At 39.4% G+C, this 19,830-nt stretch overlaps 1 protein-coding gene across 1 annotated transcript in view; it reads left to right on the top strand.

The window, feature by feature from the left end:
- The window catches only part of ZCCHC14 (zinc finger, CCHC domain containing 14), a 51,271-nt gene that overhangs the window by 1,127 nt on the left and 30,314 nt on the right, over positions 1-19,830 (top strand). Inside the window, exon 2 of the mRNA XM_010001104.1 lies at positions 12,367-12,490. Coding sequence (XP_009999406.1) covers positions 12,367-12,490 — 124 coding nt within the window. The remainder of the gene's footprint in view (positions 1-12,366; positions 12,491-19,830) is intronic.

Raw genomic sequence — 19,830 nt, 5'->3', positions numbered from 1 at the left:
CCTTCTATTGCAAGAGATGTACCTCACAGCTACAGAAATCCCTACCTTGGGGCAATATCCTAGATAAAGCTCTTTCTGAGGCTCAGTAGAGATTCTGTTCTGTTGAGCATTGAACTTGAGAGTGAGACAGAAAATCTGTGCTCCATCTTCCCCTGAATACAAATTTCTTCATGATTTTGTATTTGCTACCACTGCTTTAATAGTGAAATTTAGGTGAGTGTTATTAAACTTCATATTTCTCTTAATCTTCCCTTCCTGTGTCTTTAGACAGTGCATGTTCCTGATGTTTTAAGGAGAAAAGAAAAGGGTCTATGGGAATGCCTCCTTATTCAGTTTAAACACTTATATGAATAAAATATAGCTGTGAAAGAGTATTTCACACAGAATGTAGAAGGGTATAATTAAAAGCAGAAAAAGCTTCCTTTCAGAGACTTAACTTCTTACAACTTCCCTTATTCAAAAGATGCAGGGGCCCTGGGTTTGGAAGGAAAGGCTGTAAATCATATACAAGTTTTCCCAAATTAAGATGAGCCAAAAAAAGAGGTAAAACTGTGCAGGCAAGAACAGTTTTTAGAGTATGCCTTCAAAGCTTCACAAAGAGAGCATGATTTATGTAGCTGAAAAACTCCAGCACTATTTGTGTCAATCTAAGATGGATGGAGGATCCATCCTACCATTTTTTAGCAATTCCAACACTTTTAAATAGCTAAATCAAATGGTTAAACACTTCCAAACAAGGCATACAGGACTGTTACTTGATTCTGTATGTATTTTTTTCCTTCTGAACTCACTGAAGGAGTGTCTCTTTAAAAATATATTATTTTAAGAAATTGGCATTGAAGAATATTGGTCGCTGAGTACAGAATAGTTGAAAGGGAACAAAAAAGGTTTCTTGGCTTGCATGGTCTCTTGAGTATGTGTTTTGTTTGAACAGATGCAGATTTCCTTTTTTAAGATTGTTAAATTTTTTCAAAGTTGATAGCTGGGTGATTTTGCTACTTTTAGAGTAAGCAGTTGGCTTAAAGCAGGAGTTGGATGAGGCAAGTGGAAAAAACAATGTCTTTCTCCATTCAGCCCTGTTTAAGTATGCACAAATAAATTCCAGCTCTGTGGACTTAGATCTTGTGATGTTACCAAGTTATGTTGTGACAATACTTGTGTTGTAACATCACCTAGAAAAAAACAATGCAGATGTCAAGAGAAAGTGAGCTGCACTGGGCTGCTGCCTGCCAAGAGTCCTGCTCTCTTCCTTCTCTTCAGAGTTGGAGGAGAATTTCTTCCTCAGAGCCAGGACTTTCTCATCACTCTTGTTACTTTACTACAGCTTGAGCTGTACTGAGCTGGGACTTGAAGTCAGTGCTGTGTGTTAAATGGTGTGAATGCTGCTCCTGGGTTCTCAAGCTCAGACCTCTTCAAGCTCATCCTTAGAAAATGAACTGGACAAGTGGTCACCATTTGAGGTCCTGAGAAACTAACTTTTGGAAGCTGGCTGTGTCATGGCATGCAAATAGGGAGCCCTTTGTGAGCAGGGCTAGTTATCCTTCAGCATTTCCCTTGTGTTGACTGTGGGAATAGGGACTCACACTTGTGTCACTACCTGTTTTTCTGTGTACCCAGGAGTCCCTTACAATTCTTGATGATTTTCATTTAAATCATTTATTCAGGGAGATGCAACAGAAAAGCTTAGCAGTGCTCTGTTCTTTTTTCTTTGTGCTGCTTCTGTTTAGTCTTCTTAAAATATGACCCACCTTCATACTACTATCTACAACCTTTTTGCCAGAGGGTTGGAGCTTGCAGTCCTCCTTCCATCTCCTATCTCTTCCACATCTTGCCGTGAAATCTCTCAAAAAGAAATAGTATAGTCATGAAGAGACTGGAAATTACTGTGAACATTCCATGATTCTTCAAGTTGCTTTAGGGTTAGTGAACACATTTAAAGTTGGTTAGTGATGCAAACCACTGCTTTTTGTTGTCCTTTACAGCTGCAGTTGCTGACTGCAAGGAAGATCCAAACAGCTGCCTGTGTATTTTTGCTTTAATGTGTGGGTTTTGAGATTATTCCTGGATTATATGAATCTTTATGGGAAAAGGTGGCTGTGGCTGCCTTAAAGTAGGTCAGTAATTATTAGATTCATGGTTTCTACTTCATGGCACAAAATGTACATGAGGTTTCCTTGCTCTCAGTGAAGACAACACTGCCCTTTCTACAGCAGGCCTTAGTCTCTGGGAAGTTGATAATTTCTGCCCCTTGTCCTGTATTTTCTTCTGATTTTGAATGGTGCCAGTGCTTGCAGGATTTGAGTTGTGGATTCTTCAAACTTTTTGCTTGTAGGCGTAAGGTCTCAGGTGGTTTATGGTTTTTAAAAAGTGAAACAGTGCCAATTGTCTTTAAATGAAGTCCAGGGGTACATCTATATCAGGTCTTTAAAAACTTCAGTACCTGGTATGAACTGTAATGGGCTTATTTTGAAGTGGAGGTGATGCAACAGAGTTTTCAGGCTGGTTTTACACCTTAGGGTGCCTGTTCAGCTGTCTTTTATGCCTTTACCACAGAAGAGGATGGTTTTCTGGCCAGCACTTAGATCCTAGCATCTGAAGGTTTATTTCTGTGCTGGTGTACAGAGCCTAGAGCTGCAAACTGCTGCTCTCTGTAGAGGAGTGGGAGCTGGAAGCATCAGGGCACATGAAAACCAGCAGCCGAGTGTCTTGTGCTGTCCATGTGTACATCATTTGGTAGGCAAGTTGCCACTGCAAGTTGGGATCCTCAGGGAAGGGAGAAATGCCTAAACCATCTCACAGCATCTTGAACCACACATTCAGATTTTTAATCTGTATGATTTCTGACAAGGTATCTCTTCACTATAGGTGAAAACATAGTTTTTATTAATTCCTGGTTGCTTTGAGGCTGTAGTGGTGCTGTTTTTACAGAACCCCTTATGTCTTGGAGATCATGACAGCCCAGAACCTACTGGGGTGCTGGCACTCATCGAGACACAAGAATATGAATCTCTGCATGGGCTGACTTGTCTCAAGAAGTCCACATGCCTTGGTAGCACTGAGGACATGACTAGATGTTCCCTTGTATGAATCTGTCACCTTGTATTTCTTGGAGTTGTTTTGTCTACTCCTTGGGATCATTCTGTAGAAATAAGAGTTCTTTGGCTGCTTGGTGCCTGCTCTGCTAGCTGGCTGTGACAAGAGCTCTTCAGTGTTGTTAGTGCCATGATCTGGTTGTGGCCTCAGCTGCAGAACCAGGGTCATAAATAGTAGGTCTGGCTTGTTTGCAGCTGAAAGGAAATAAGAGTCAGTGACACTGTAGTTATGTGGCTGTTTTGGGTTGGTACCTTGTGAATGGGAAGAAGGGCTCTTGCCTAGTCAGCTTCCAAATACTGCACCAAGGGCTATTTCAAGTTTATAGCATAAGATGCTATTTTTCACCCTTGCTAATTCCATGGTCCATCTGAATCTCAGGAATAACTTAAGACTATCTATTGGGAGCTGCATTGAGCTGATGTTCTGCAGGGTCCATTTCAACTACCTTCATCTTTCTGCATTGTTTGCTGCAGGTGATTGAAGTTGCTTATGCCATCTTCAAAAATATTTCAGTTATTTTTTTCATCTGTGGAACAATGAGATGGAAAAAACTACTACTTATTAGGTTGAAGCTGAATCCTTAAGTCCTAACATGGCAAGCAATGTAGGTATTAAGTGATCTATGTCAGCTGTCTTTATGGCTTTTATTCCAGCTTTGTAGGGTAGAATGAATAATGAAAAACCTAATATTTAGCCTCCTAACCCACTGAAGGTATTTAATAGCTTTAGTAGATTCCACGTTAACAGCAGTTTACTAGCTGGGATTAGAGGCCTTTAATCACTGGTATCACTAGTTGCTATCTCAGGAATTATCTCACTTTCAAAACCACATTAAACTAAGCTCAGGAGCTGTAGGGGCAGGTCTTGTAGCTTCCAGCTGGTGACATGTGCCAATCTTTGTATCTCGTTTTAGGATTCTGGGTACTTGAGGCAAGAGGGATTACACATGCTTACAGATAGATGCTCCAGTTAAGAAATGTGAGGCTTCCAGTTCTGACGAATTTCTCCCTTTAAAAGTTTTTGTGACAGATAAAATGGTTCAGTCTCAAGCCTGCAGTGTTTTCAGAAATGAGCTTAGCATATAAAAAGCTTCGTGGAAGACAACAGTCTCATGTAGTTACAGTATTAATTACCACTGAATTCACTTTCCCTAATCATGTTATGTGAGGGACTTGAATTTAAGAACCTAAATTAGATTGCTTGGGAAGTGGATTCTACATCCAGATATCAAGGACAGAGCAGCCAAAAAATGTTTTGAGCTAATAATGTTGGTTTTCCCATTTTCTGTGCAAACTGAACAAAGTTTTTGCTTTAAGAGTGTGTTTCACTTCACTTTGTTAATTTTCTCTCTTTTCTACTAATTACCTTGTAGCTATTGTTGTCAGTTAAGCAACACTGAGGTAGGCCTAATCTCTTCTGGAATAAAAATGCCTTTTGTAAGGTGCTGGACATTTTGAACTGTACCAGACTTCCAACTGATTTAAAGAAATTGGTGTACAAGCTGTATGCTGATCCTGCTTGGAGAAGCAGAGCCAGCAGTAGTTAACCACACCTAACAAGCATTCCAGTGTCTAACTTCAAAGGTACTGAGCAGCAGCCTTGTTTGGAAGTGTTTAACCATTTGGTTTAGCTATTTAAAAATATTGGAATTGCTAGAACTGAGACTCTGTCATCTTTTTAGTTGAAGATGAGGTAGTGTACTGCCTTTTTCTAGCAGAGTAGAGCTTTGGTTCTTCTGTGAACTTCTCAGTGCTGCTGCATCTGTGATACTTTTCAAGTGTGCTCTGGTAAAGGGATGTGTGTAGTCATCTTCTATATTCTAATACTGTATTCTACTACTTGTTCTTGAGTGCTTTTTTTTCTAAAAAAAAAAAGACAAACATAGGAATGTCATTTCCAAAACATAGTAGAGATAAGAGTTTCTGTGAATATTACAGAAATACTGGATCTACTTTGTCAGTAGAGATAAGAGTTTCTGTGAATATTACAGGAATACTGGATCTAGTTTGTAGAAATGAGAACCATTGTCATGCTTAAACTAGAATTTGACTTTACACTTTGGCAAAAGAATTGAAGCAAGTTGCATTGAAGTTGTTCCCTATTTAGATTTGAAATGGGGATTACATCTGGTAAATAGATGTTGATATGGTCTAGATCTGTGTTGTTTCGGGGTTTTTTTGCATGGGTTTTGTAATGAGCAAACATCTACATTCCTTGCTCTTATGTCATGCTAAAGTAGATTTTTTTTCTCAGGTCCCATTGGTGTGATTATTCAGTAATAAGCATTGGGAGGGATAAACTCTTCAACACGAGGAACTGGCCAGTACAGTGCTTCAGGATTTTTGTAAATAGCTGAAGTGATCCAGAAATTATAAGATCAATTACTTAAGGCTAAGTTCTTAATTTTAAAGACCAGCCAATTCATGATAATAAATTGTGAAAGTGAGCATTTTTCACGCATATTATGAATTCTTTTCCAGTGTCATCTTTTTCCCCACTGTAAGTAATTTTATTACACTCATTACTTAAGTGGGTATTGAGGAGGGGAAGGAAGAAGAAATACAACTCAGTGAATTTGTGGCTTGTCAGAGAACTTCTGCCAACCTTGTTAATTTGTCAGTTGCAGAAGAGACCTGAGTGGCAATGAACCAGGGAAAGGCTTATGGTGTCATTGCTCAAAATACACTTCAGCAGATTTTAGAATAGCTTTTTTCACTCCTTTTACCTCCCAAATATATGTACTGGACCTGTGGGGGCAATTTCCCAGCCATATGCTGTAAACCTAAGGGTGGGAGGTCTAAAGTCCACATAATATTAGCATTTTAAATGCAGATATAATTAGGGGCTAAAGGCTGGTATAGCAGACCGTCCTACACTTTGAATTCTCTTGGGAGGTTTAAGGTAATTTTCCCTCCTGGTGGCCATGCTTGTAGGGTTTGGTAGCATTCATGGGAAGAAACAGAGACATTGCTTGTATATCAGAGCCTGGATACAGAGCAGTAGTATCTCTTTCAATGTCTGGTTGTCTGTTTTGATTTTGAGGTGCTTTTAATTATTGGTTTGTAAAATTCAGATTTTTTCTTTTTTTAATGAGAAATTAAGCATCTTTCTTTTTTGAAATATGCCTCATGCACCAGAAAACTAGAATTCAAGTGCCTTGATTTAGCCCAGTGTGAGTGAACTGGGGATTGTTGCCCAGTGAGCTGTAGTAAATTGTGGAAGATCAGGTAGATGGAACACGCTGTTGTTTTGTAGCTTGTTTGTATCAATACTGGGTTTTCTGTTGCCTTTTATAGAGAGCTTTTTCCTTTAGAGTTCGGATTTTAACTCAATTTATTATTTCAGTGCAAAATCCCACATATTTTGCCTGTTTGGCAAGCTCATGTGGTTAGCTGTTGGAGACTGCATAGTGGTGGCAGAAAATAGTGTGTTAGCTAATATTAAAGAATTCTGAAACTTGTTTGGCTTACAGGGGAAGTGCACATCTTTGCAGAAACTAGAGTTGCCAGGTGTTATCAAATGCTTCTGACTCTTGAATGGCAAGCACAGCACAGTGTAATTCAAGTTACTCTATGCTAAATTTATGTTCCTAGTATTAACAAAGTATTGGCAATTCTTTAAGTGAAGGGTTGTCTTTGAAATGACCTGGTCTATAAAATACAGCGCAGGCTTTTTTGGTCCATCTGCTCTAATGAATCTATAATGGAGCCTGGTAGCAGGTGTGATTGTCCCATAACATTTAAGCACTGCATGGCTCATTTCATTCCAGTAACAGTCTCACAGGACAAAAGCTTCTGATCTATTATCCCATTTCACTGCGTTGCCTCTTCACCATTTATTTAACTATGGAAACCTTCTTACCAGCTTTCTAGGAGAATAGGTGTGGGACTTTGTTTTTGTAGCTGTAGAGAAACATGGACAGACCTGACTTCATTGCACCTGATGCTTACATCTTGTTTTTTTTGGTAGGACCTGGCAGTTGGAACTGCACACATGTCTAGCACAAACCAAACACTTCTGGTTGTATTCCTGTCCCAGTCCAACAAAGCAACTAAACACCTGTAAAATTAAGTGTTGAGGACTTTACTAGCTATGTGAAAAGTTAGGTGTGTTTTAAATGTTCCTTAAACATCCTTGTGGAAGAACCCAAATCTTGAAAAAGAGTGGTTTACATTTTGTTCTCCTGGTGGGAGAAGTCAGGTGTTTGTATGTGGATGTCAGTGCAGACCTGGTGCCCCAGGCTGTGGGTTCATAAGCAGCTGGACAGACTTGTGCCTTGTTGCTACTCACAAGAAGATGTTTGCTCAGTTTTGGTCCTCTAGATTTTGTAATCTCAAGTCCTTGCTCTTGTTTCTGGCTCAGACTGGGCCTACTGAACAACCTCGTGCATCACTAGACTGACAGCTGATTGTTAGCAATGCATTTTTATTTCCCAAATGATTTGGGAGCCTGAGTTCTGCACCTGCACTGGGAAACAGCCCCTTACTTGCCTGAGGAGGCTAGTGCAGTATCCTTGCCATGGAGCTTCTGCTGGAGCATCTTTGCAAACAGGATTGCACTGTGCTAAAGACCTTGGTATTAACTTCAAAATAAACTGCTGATAATACTCACTAATATGAAACTGGCAGGAATGAATGGAGTTGACTTGTTTTGGCTTCTCAGACTTCAGCACTCCAGTTCCTGAGTGCACTCTTAGGTGTTATCTGCATCAGCCTCTAACAGAGAGGTCAGTTCATGATGATCAAAACCTTTTTCAAATGGAGACTTCTGCTGCAAGTGTTGGCAGAATCATTAATCTGTGGGACTTTCCCAATATGTCTGGGGCCACTTTTGAAGGCTGAACATCGTGTGAAAACGTTTTCCTGTGAGATCAATGGGATAATGTGTTTGTGTGTCTTCCAGCTGCAGCCCCAGTATCTCACTTAACTGATTCCTTGCTTTTAGAGTTTGTTCCCTTTTCCTGTGTAATGTATGACCTAAATTTCATACATAACTAGGTACAGAAATCTGTGCATTATTCCCTTGGATATTTTATCCTTGTTTCCTTAAATTATAAGTCATGTTACACTTTAGGTATAAGCTATGTTGATTATTAGTATTGGCTCCACTTCAACCTAAGTCAGCAAATATTTCACTATTAAACCATATATTTTTTGTGTTCTGCCTAGTTATTTTTAAAAGGAATGTATAATTATCTGTTTTCAGTAAAATTCTTACCACATTAAGTTTGACTTCTATCAGTCCTTTTATTTTTATGAAAGACTTGGCTATATTAAATGTTAGGCATTGGCCCTGGGGAGCAGAGCAAACAGTTACTGAATGTAGCTTCCCAGATTTGCCATTTTCCATGTTGTTTTCCACTGTCTTGAACAGTGGCAAAGCCCTGTCAGGTAGAAGGAGAAACCTGGTAAGGTAACTGCTCCTGATGCTTTTACTTTGTGCTTTTTAAAATATTTTTTCTTTTTCTGTGTGCTTTTTAATGGATCAAGGATTTTAGAGAGCTTTCTAGAACTCTTTTTGCTGTCCCAGGAAGATCTCTGCCTGTTAGAACATCTCTGCTGAGGAAAATCACTGCATTCTGCTGAAAAAAATATTATTTGCTGGCAGGTGAAAAGTTGAAAAAAAGTGATAATGGTTAAAATTCTAGTAACTGATGTCTTGACATGTTTGACCCCTGAGTCAAAGTAATTGTTCCTCTCCCTGATTAACTTCTGGGGGTTGAGGGCTTCAGGGCAGTGTTCTGTGATCATTCTGTCAAGCCCTTGCTGGGAAGGATGTGCTTTTCAGGAGCTGATACCAGTTTTGATACTTTTTTTTATTGCTAAGGGAGAATGAGGCACATCAGTATTCAGACTGAGCCTCAGTCATTAGGTAATGATGAATTTTCTTTATTTTCAGTTATGGCTACTACATTAACTTGGAATTCAAACGACAAGCAAAGTTTTAATCTGGAAAATGAGAAGTTCATCTATGGGCCAGATGCTTTCCTCTGGAGGGAGCAGATGCAACATTAGAGTTGAGTAAAAATAGCTTCTGCACCCATTTGAGTGATGCATCTTCTAGAATCATTAAATAAGCCTACGGGCCATTCTTATGTTAGAACAATTTATGAATGATCTAATGAAACCATGCATTTGTGTAACAGAAGGCTTTGGGTCTGTACAAAATGCTGTACTAAGGGTAAGATTGGATATAATGAAGAATATTTCTGTTGCTGTAACTGTCTGGGGCTGCTGTTGTATTTGATTAGTATTCATGGACTGTTTCTGCTGATGTTCTCAAATCATTTATGTTGAAAAATTCAAAGTCTTCATTTCAAATGTCTGATGCTGTGCCCTCTGAGACCTTGAATGATTTGTGAATTTTTGTGCATTTCTAAAATGTCACTCCTGTGATTTGTGATGCTACACAGCCTGAGCATTTCTGGTCTCTGATGCCAGCTTATCCACCTTTACTGTGGACTGTTAACTGCTTTTGAAACCAAGCCTTTAATAGCTCTTGAACAGCAGATGCTTGTTCTTTAATGGATTTCTGCAGAGATGCTACAGATCCAAGAAGGTCCAAAGCAGTTTGCTTACCACTTCTCTGAATCTTTATCTCACTGGAATGTCTTGTTCTTTATTCAGAATATAGTGGCAGCTTACTAGTAACTGCTTATGCTGAGCCCAAGCCAGAGATTGCAGTAGTGCTCAGATATATGGGGCATGTTCCTCCCAGAATTTACCTGAAACTCAATTTCTACAGTGGAATTTGGATGCGTCCTTCCTGGGCATCTGATGTTAAGCTTTTGCCAGTGTTTCTCCCAGCCCTCCAGGACAGGATCTTCTGCAGCTCATGCAGCTCATGGTTATTGTTCCTCTGTGTTTTGCTTGGCTTCAAATATATAAAAGAAAGCTCTTACTGTTTTGGAAATAAAACTTTGATTTTCAAAACACTTTTTGTTATTTTACTTTTCCTAAATGAATCCAAACCTTTGCAGTATTGGTATGTTTAAGTCAGTGGGAAAAAAAAAGTATTTAAAATTTGGAATGAAAGCTTTAAGCAGCCAAATTTGCTGGTTCTAACTCCATTCAGCTCACTAACAAAGCACTCCATTTGGAACTAATCAGAGCTCTGTGGTTTTTCTAGGCAAATTTGAAACTGCTTTGCTTTGATGTGCGTCTGCATCAGATAGTACATGAGCTCAGCCAGTCAAGACATATGGCCTAAATTAATCTTTACCAAGTATGTAAAAATTAAATCTTTATGGGAAGAATTGGGGGTTATGTGTAAACAAAATGCAAATTTCAAACTGCACGCGATGCTTGTGTGTGGATAGTGGAGAAAAGGGATTAGGAGGTAGGAGGGCAGGATGTTTTAACAAATTGCTTGTTTAGGGATTTTTCTGACACCATGTGGCTATGTTCTTACTCAGTTTCAAGTGCTGGAAGTGTTTATTTGCTGATTTATCCAACTACTTAGAACCTGGTTGTTCAGGATAACATAGTCCTGCCTGAATCTAATTTTCTGGCTTGTGCTGGTACTTCGTTGCTCTTCTGAAATCTTCCTTTGCCAGGAAGATGATGGTGTCATTGCTTAGCCTGCTGGAACTTCCTCTCAGCAGCAATCCACTAGGGGAGGGAGAGTTTAATGAGCTCCAGGAGAGACACAGTGTGAGAGAAGTTTTGGTAAAGACTGACTTTGGCAAGGAGATTTTAACTTTCCCCTTGTTCTTAAAAGTTTCATGGCTAGGAGTTCAATGGCAAGTCTTTCTAATATGAAACCTGGAGATGAAGTTCTTGTTGGCACTGGAAAGCTGTCCCGGAGAAACATACAGTGCACTTTATTTTTGATCAAAAAGCAGGCTGACAGTGCTGAAAAGGACAGCAAGCACTTAAAATCTTGCTTCCTTCACGCTCTGGGTTGGTTTCTTTGCTCATATAAGCCTTCTAATGGATGCTAAGTATATATCAAGTCTTTCACTTATTCTGCATAGAAATCTATGAACGTCAGTCGTAAAATGGAGCTTACAATAGGTAATTGTATAGAGGTCGGGATGTGCTATTTTTGACTTGCATTGTGTAGTCTGAGGTCAGTATGTAAGGCTAATGGTAGGGTGAGCAGAGTATTGTTTTGTGCATAAATTGTCCAAACTCCTGGCACTGTCTCAAGTACTTGGGGCCTGAGTGAGCCTTTTGCCTTGCAGGGATGTGCAGCCACTGGTATTAGTTCCTATGAATAAAGGACAGCTGAGTTGGTATGGAGAGATGCACTTTTTTTCCTCCATGATTCGTGGAAGGCTGAAATTCACATTAAAATCTGATTACATCTCTGTACCAGGATTTCAAGTCTAGTCAAAATGTAGTTATTGACATTGAAGTAATTCAGTTGTTAGTACGAGTGCTCTGCTTGGTCTTAACTACCTCTTTAAAGCACACTTTCCTCCTTAAAATACTTAAACCCTGTGTTCAGTACTGCTAATGTAACTATTCACCCACTTCTGCTTCTCATTACCTAGAAAACAAGAGAGTAATTGCCTTATGAGGCAGACATTGGATGTTGTACTAAAAGTAATAGATGTTTCTGTGTTGCTAAGTAATTGTGAACGCTCTTGTGCACAGCAGCTGGAGTGGGCAGTGTTCAGTGCTGCTTTTCCTAACGACTTGTAGTTTGTTCCTGTAGTACTAAATAATGGTGAAAATGTTTTCTTATGCTAGTTAGAGTTTGGAAAGTTTGCTTTGATGCAGCTTCCTGCTTGAGAATTTTTTAGTATGCACTTTTTCATTGAAAAACTTTCATTGTAGCAGGTTTTTAAATGGCAAGGATGACAAAATGAGGTTTTTTCTACTTTGGAATTTGTTCCTTGTAATCTATGTGGAAATACTTTGAAATGCCTTGAATCTGTGCAGAGAGGTGACATAAGTGATCTTTTCCAAGAGCTCTTTTCCTCTAGGTTTCATGTTGAAAAGTTAAGAGCTGCAGTGTGGAGAGGTTCACAGTCTTGCAGTATCTGTACAATTGACTGCTGTGTGACTATTGTTCAAAAAAGAATTATACTTTAAAGTAGCTTTATAGATTAGCCAAGATAATCTAGATTTGTGAATAGCTGCTGACTAAAACAACTTCTCTGAACTGTTACTTGTGAAATATCAATAGTGACACCCCTTGGTTTTAAAAGAAGCAAATGTTTCTTGGCTGCCTTCAGAGTGGTTCTGCTGACTCCAGAGGAAGGTGTGATGTTTGTGCATTCCCTCAGTTTATTTTATTGGATATTTGTGGTTTTTTTCTTTCCAGGTCACTCCAAGGTCCGAGACCCCCATCAACAGTGTCAGTAACAGTTTGGAAAATGTATTACATACATCAACACATTCCATTGAGGAGTCATTACCCAAGAGGCCTTCGGGGAAGCACTCCAAAGGTGTGTCCTTCTCCACGTGTACTTCCAGTGGGTGAATGAACTCTTATCTCCTGATGGCAAGAAATGTTATTTTAGTGGTGACTGGAGACTGGAATTTTGCTTCTTTGCTTCTGGGTTGGGTTGAGCAAAGGAAATTGTGGAAGGTTTTTTTTAGGAAGTGTTAGTGTATCAGTGAAAAATGGTTAATAAGAGACAAGAATGCTCATTGGTCTGTTGGGAAATAGGCAAGGAAGTTCCTGATGAGTTGAAATACCAGCTTAGCTTGCATGAAATACTGTATTCTTAAAGAGTGAATATCTCTGACGCTCCACCTCTCATCCTTAGAGTAGCAGGTTATTTCTTAGATGAAGCATATAGTGATGAGTGTTGCTTTACTGGGGAGAAGGCATTAGAACAGCAGTTAGGCTTTCATTTCCACTTTTCTCTTGGTTCCCAAGAATGTGTGAGAAGCTGAGGGAAGTGGAGTCGATCACCTTTCTCAGCACATGTGTGCAGCCTGAATGTTGTTACAAGCTAAGTCTTATTTTTGTAATGCTATATTGCATGCTGACCTGGCTAAAGACTGGGCTTGGGAAATTTCAGTTAATAAGGATGTGTTCCATTTCGACACTCCAGGCTGTGATTACAAATATGAATATGTCTAGGTTAAAATGTGACTAACATTTTTGTTTAATGCACACAAAAAGCACTGTGAAGCCATGAAAGTCTATGAACTGTGAGCTGCTCTTTTTGTAGAACAGCTTTTGTGAACTGTTGGTGGTATTAATAAAAATAGCTCTGTGGCAGAACTAATGCAGGGGAAATGTACCATCAAATTAACAGCACTAGAATCTTGCCTTCAAATTTCATTAAATACATTATGGACCATATACATATATTTTTATTTGAAATTGGTGCAGAGTTCTGTTTCATTCTCTGCCAATGGTTTGCTGCACAACCTTGCAAAGAGTTTAGTGCCATGTAAATTGTAATTAAGAATTTCACTTGGGGGAGCTGATACAGATTGGAAGGGGTTAAATGTCCCAAGGAGATGTTCTTAGTTTGCCTCCACAGGACCTCCTTTTCTGTGACACACTCAACTATAATCCCAGTAGCTCTAAGTAGAAATATTTTTTACAGCAGAATAGTGCTGTAAGTAGCTATTTCCCCAGCTGTAAAAGCAATCAGGGTAGAAGAAAATGCAACACTAAGCAGAAGAATGGCTAGGTTTGTGGCTTCCATCTGATTAAAAATAGGACAGGGTTCAACACTGTTTTCACTTGTACTCAGTGATTGCTATTCCAGTGCCATATATGCCAAGATTAGTCATGGTACACTGAAAATTGATTAGGTTTTCCTCTGATCTGTATTTCTCATAGAATATCTGCTTAGTTTTCAGAGAATGTAGCTTTTTAATTTATACATTGTCTTAGTGATAGTTGGTAAAAGGGGCTGTGGAGCAAATACATTTTTCTTACTAACTGATATTCTGCTTTCTGGTTCACCAGCAGCAAAGATTATGTTGTGTTCTCCTTGGTATATGACAATCTGCTTGGTTGGGAGATCTGCCTCGTAAGGTTGGAATACAACTGAAGATTGTATCTCAGCCTGGAGCCACCAGTGCTCACTTGCAGATCTCTAATTCTTGAAGCAGACAGACACATCTCTGAGTTGAGCAGGACTCCCTGACTTTTTAACCTAGAGCACATGAAATTCAACCATGAGAGTAGGAGGTGGAGAGGTTGCTTGACCAAGTCTTGTTTCAGACAGCTGGAGAGGATTTCTTCTCGTTTGAGGTCAGGAATCATGAGCTACTCAAGTTCACCATTCATCTCTTCACAAAATACTGGAGCTCGAAGTGCCTGGTTAAAAAAGCTGAAGCTGAAACAGGAGAAAAACGAAAGAGCTCACGAAAGGTGCAATATCCGTTGAGCTTAGTTGGATTAGAGACAATTTGTATTAATCCAGTGAATGGTTTTAATCCTGATTTGTTGAAATGTCAGTAGTATAACATACTCTGTATAGAGCTGAACAGTGAATGGGTTTGTTTTAGGCTTGGACCTGAAAGGTACCAGTAGCTGTATTTTCCCTAATCCACACTTTAAAACTAGCTTTTAGCATAAAGTATCCCAAGTTTCTACATGGGATAGAGATGAGAAGAGTGGAATATAGGAAGATCTTGTACCTGTTGACACAAGTACATCAGGTGTCTCTGCTTTATCTGGACTTTTCTTTTGTAAATAAAGTTAACTTTGGCCTATGCAAGTTGAGAAAAAAATACATCTATTGACATAGAGGGATGTGGATCTCTTAAGTGTAATAGCTGTAACGTGCGGTGTAGGTTGTGCTTTTACTCATGTTCTTGGATCAGTGATTGAGAATTGTTCAAACCTGTTTTCCCATATCTGGAAGTCATTTTAACTGGAAGCAGCTTTGAAAAGTGGAGACTTTCCCTGTTCTCAGGGGCTGGCTATTGTGCGTTGAAGCTGCAGACAGGCATATTTACAGGTTTTAAGGTACTGACATATCTTGCTGGTCAAGGAGAACAGAAGCAAATAGACTCCTGTGTTCCACCTAACTGGAATTCCAAGAAGGGTGTATTGATAGATATTTCTGTTTCACTTTCCACTGTTACCAGAATGTAGTCAGGTTTTAATTACGGTTTTAACACTGGTCTGAACAAAATAACCAAATTCAAATTAAGGTTGGGCATTTTTAGCATACAGCTCTGTATGCCACACTGTTTTCCTTGTGTTGCCCTGGGCTTTCTTCCACAATACTATGAGAACTGAAGCAGTGCAACTAGAGTTGTAGAAGGTGTTAGTGTCAGAAATATTGATTCCAGTTCCAAAGATGAGATTTCATGCTTGCAAATGCTTGCTTGATAGGCCTGTACTTCAGCAACAGTGCAGCTGTTTGGTGATGGTTCCTTCCACAGCCAGGGTTGCTTCTCTGCACAATGCTAGCAAACTTCCTTGGAGGGATTCTGACAAAGGCACCTGATACTGGTGGTCTTCTCTTCAGGATTTTACCTTACATTTCCTGGGGAGCTACCTCAGCCTTTTCCCAGCAGCACGTGGTGGTTCATGAAGGTCACTGGTTACAAATAGTATATTCACTAGCAAGTTTTGTTATGTAGACACGCCTGTGCTGGTAGCTAAGGGAAGTTGAGTCCTTAAGCCAAAGTCCAGAAGGAGGCATCTGACCTATGGGAAGTCCCATTCACAGAGCTAATTCCTAACAAGCCTATGGATATAGAGTTGTTCTGACCTTGTGTGGCAATTCTCAAAAGAGGGTAGCTAAGGTCAGCAAAGCTGAAGGAAAAATTCAACTTCTTTTGTTTCTTAAAGTGATAGAAATCTCCTGTACCCCAGAAATGTTGTTTTATAGCAAGGTTCTGAGCAGAAGGATTTGGCCATTAGGTGGATAGCACTGCAGGCAAGCACTGCTCTATGCATGTGGTATATTTTAGCAATGTATTAAACATGGTCAGTGACCACAGCATATTTTCCAAAAGCTCAGTGGAATAAAGTACATTAGAGCAGAAGTTGAAGTGCAGAACAAAGGAATCTTTATTAAAAAAGCAATGTAAGTTGCAAAATGTTGCAGTATGGACTGTGCTGTCTTCATGCTGTAATTTCTCATAATACTTGAGTAAAATTTTGATTTATCATGGGCTTTGTTTTAAATTTTCTCTAGTGAAGATTCTGTCTTGGTATTTATAAGATGTTCATTACTGCTGTGGGGGTCTTCAGGTGGCACTTACCTCTGTTTTCTCCTTGAAACAGTCTGGAAGATGGTTTCTTCAGCTGAACAAGTCTCATTTTCTGCCAAGTGACAAAAATGCCTTTCTTCTTGTGTTTCCTGTGTATTTATCTCTCTGCTGTTGCCACACAAAACCTCAAAATTGTCTCCAAGCCAGTCTGATTTCAAATGAAGCAACTGTTGAAATACGATCCTTATATAGTGAAGCTGAATCACAATTGTTGCAACACATGCATCTAATGATAGGCACAAACTGCTTTCTGTGGACAGAGGAGTAAAGCTTTTAGATGTGAAGTGGGTGCAGTAGGCTTTATTCTCCAATCAGAACTCCACTTAGTACTCCTGCAGAGCACAGTGAAATTTCTTGCTTAATTGAAGGTCTGCTATTAACCCACATACAGGGTCCTGCAAAGGACCTCGACAGCATCCCAGGCCAGAATACAGAGAATAGGACATGACTTACAGGATGAAAGGAGCTGCAGTCTGTGGACATGAGGAGAAACAGACTTTAGAGAAAATGCATCTCAGTAATGTACTGATTTAATCTAGGATTCATATTAGGATGCAAAATATATCTTTGTAGTAATCCTGTTGACTTCAGGCAGGATATGAGTTGCAGGTAGGTTAAGATGGCTGTTTCAAGCAGCAAGCTCTGGTATCCTAGTTGTTCCATTACAATAGTCACTAAAAATGTGTGGTATAAGCTCTCCAGCACTTATAACCACTAATTTTTGCAACCCAGTTTATTTTCTTTGGCAAAATGGGTTTTTTTTAATGGGCTTGCACCTTTTTTGTCTCCTGTTTCCTTGACTCATCCATTTTTCCAGAAGAAATTAGGCTGCAGGAGCTGTCTTAGTGGCAATCAACAGGCTTTTCCTCCTGAATGTTTGACACCAGTTGTTCAGTCTGTTGAAGGCAGGGAGAAGATACAGGGGGAGGAAAAAAGCTCTGAAATCCTTTTGATTCAGAGTCTAGACTTCATAGTGCCTTGTTCTGCATCAGTTGTGTAGTTGGAGTTCTATTTTTAAGTAGATACCTCATCTCCAACAATACTGGGTCAGCTACTCTTGGGGTAGGGCTTAAGGAAATATTTAGGCTATGATAATCCTTCAGGAAAAATCTCCCTCTACCAACTGTATATAATTTTTCAGCTGTTTGTATATGTCTTCATTCATTTTGTCTCTGAAGCAGAACTCTGCCTCTAAACTTCAGCAGTGTTAGGTTGTTAGATCACACACAGGGCTTTGCATTCCTGACTTACTGTCTCTAATATGCTAGTTATTCTGTGGGTATTAACTATGTAGAGTTAATTCTAGCAATCAAATCCAAGGATTAGTGTATTTCAAAAGCATGTTTTGATGTTGTCTGTTTTCCTCTGACTATATATAAAGAAATTTCTTGAGGCCTCTAGGTGGCAAAAAGCATGCATCTTGGGCTTCAGGAGTTAGGGTTGAATGAAGTCTGGATGTTTGACTTTGCAATAAAGACAGTGCTGATTGATGTTTTAATGTAGTTGAAAAAAAAGTTGAAAACATTGCGTTTTGTCTCAAGTTTGTCCTGGTTGTGCAGTTTTACTCTGTGCTTATGCAGGCAGGCATTAAGAAACCCATTTTATATCCCCAGAGCCAGAAGGCAGGTGAAGTAGCTCACCCTGGAGCTGGACTTGGACTCTGGCAAATCTATTGTTAGCTGTTAATAAGTTAACTTTTGTACTCTAGTGGTTGGAGTCAGCATTTCCTTGCCATACTTGTTATCTTTCTACTTAAGTCTTGGTGAGACAGGTGTGGGAGTGCTATGACAAGATACAAGACAGGGGAGCAGCATGAGGACTCTTCTAACTGAATGAAAAGTAGATTTCTGATCTGCCTATTCATGCACTAGTTGTCCTCACCTTTCTGTGCAAAAACTTCCATGTGCTTCTTACTGAGGTTAGTAATTTGTGGTCCCGATTCTCTCAGGAGAGCAGCCCTTTGTGGTTCACAGGCACTTCATGGGAAGACTGAAAGGTCTGCCCCTAAGCCAAGAGCTGCAGGGAGTTGGCTTCAGTGGGAAGTCATGCTGTCTATATTTACCAGTGGCTTGAGTCCATATCAGCAGACATGATGCACATTTCCTATAAGCAGTGTTAATTGTGTATCTACCATAGGCCTTGTTCTCATACCTAAAATAATGCTTGTATCAAGCATATACCTAAGGTCAGGATCTTGAGTCTGCTGAGTGCTTTTCCTTTAGTCTTGTTTGGCCTTCTTGCTTGTCTTTCCTTAAATGTGAAGGAATCACTCTGCTTGAGCAGCTCTGTCTGTCCCGACCTTATGAACTGTTCAGCCTGTTGATTAAATTCATTCAAACTGGATACAGGTATTTGGATTTTGATTTATGGTAGTGTCTGGATAGAAAAGACTCATATGTGCTTCCATCAAGAGGGAGAGGTAAGAGCAGTTCAGTTCCTGAACAGTATCCTGTGTTAACCACTCTGTGTTTCTTATGGAAGATGTGCTGATTGTTGCCCAGCTGGCAGTTCAACAGTCTTGTGCACATGACTGTGCACTAATTATGTGTGGTAGTTCTTCTGGGAAATACCTAGAAAATATAGAAAAAAATAAGATACTGTTGTTGTAGGTCTGTTGTAGAGGATATGGAGCCTCTGCAGAATAAAGGAGATACACAGAACAGATCCATGGGAAATGTTTCTTAGTAATTAATCTTTTATTTCTTCTTACATAAAGACTTGTTCAGAGTTTGTGTACTGAGCAATCTGATTTTCTTCTTACACATTAGAAAATGGTCAGCTTTCTGCTAAAGTGAGGTCTGACAGTGAAGCACTTTATTTCAAGTAACTCTGAACCAGTTCAGTTTGGTTTTAGTGAGAGCTGGATGATACTTTTATTTATAATGAATTAGAATCAAACCACTGAAAAATAAAAATTCTAATAATGGAATGCTGTTAAATTTAGCCATGCCGAGGAGTTTACCTTGCATTCTTCAAGCAGATTTCTAATCTTAGATAATGACAATGTAGTCATCAATGTCTAATGTGAGACTATGAGCTCGTATTTAATGCTATTTAACTTTCCAAGGCTCTTCAGAAGCACAGAAGGCAACATTCATGCATGAACATTCCTAGAAGGATTCTCTTGTATTGCCAGTTCATGTCTGGAGTCCTGGAAGTGCCTGCTAGGGCACAGTGACTGTTAATGAAGATGAAATTAAGAGCCATTACCTCAACAGCTCTGGAAGCAATAGCATGACCTTCTGCCAGTAATGGAAACAACATAAGCAACCAGAGCTTGTAATTAAAATTAAAATTACATTAAATTAGCAAAACCAGTTATTCTCCAATCTTTAGGTAATGGCTTAATATAGAGCATCTTCTGAAAAGAAGCAGAGTCAGAATAGAAAGAGTTTTGCCACTTTACCTGGTGTACAACGTGGTGGAATTAATGCTTAAACCTGCATTTATATTGAAAATCCTTTGTAAAAGTGGGGGGAGAGGAAATTTGAAATGTAAAAACTTACAGAAGGAGGGAAAACATGTCATGCAGGACTTGAATTAAAAGTGAAGGTGAAAGTTAGGTGCTGATTCTTGTCTCCTGGCA

This window comes from Chaetura pelagica, unplaced genomic scaffold (genome assembly GCF_000747805.2).
Source record: "Chaetura pelagica isolate M959 unplaced genomic scaffold, ChaPel_1.0 scaffold227, whole genome shotgun sequence".
NCBI lineage: Eukaryota > Metazoa > Chordata > Aves > Apodiformes > Apodidae > Chaetura > Chaetura pelagica.
Note: the sequence above shows the minus strand (reverse complement) of the source record. Positions and strands in the feature narration are given on the sequence as shown.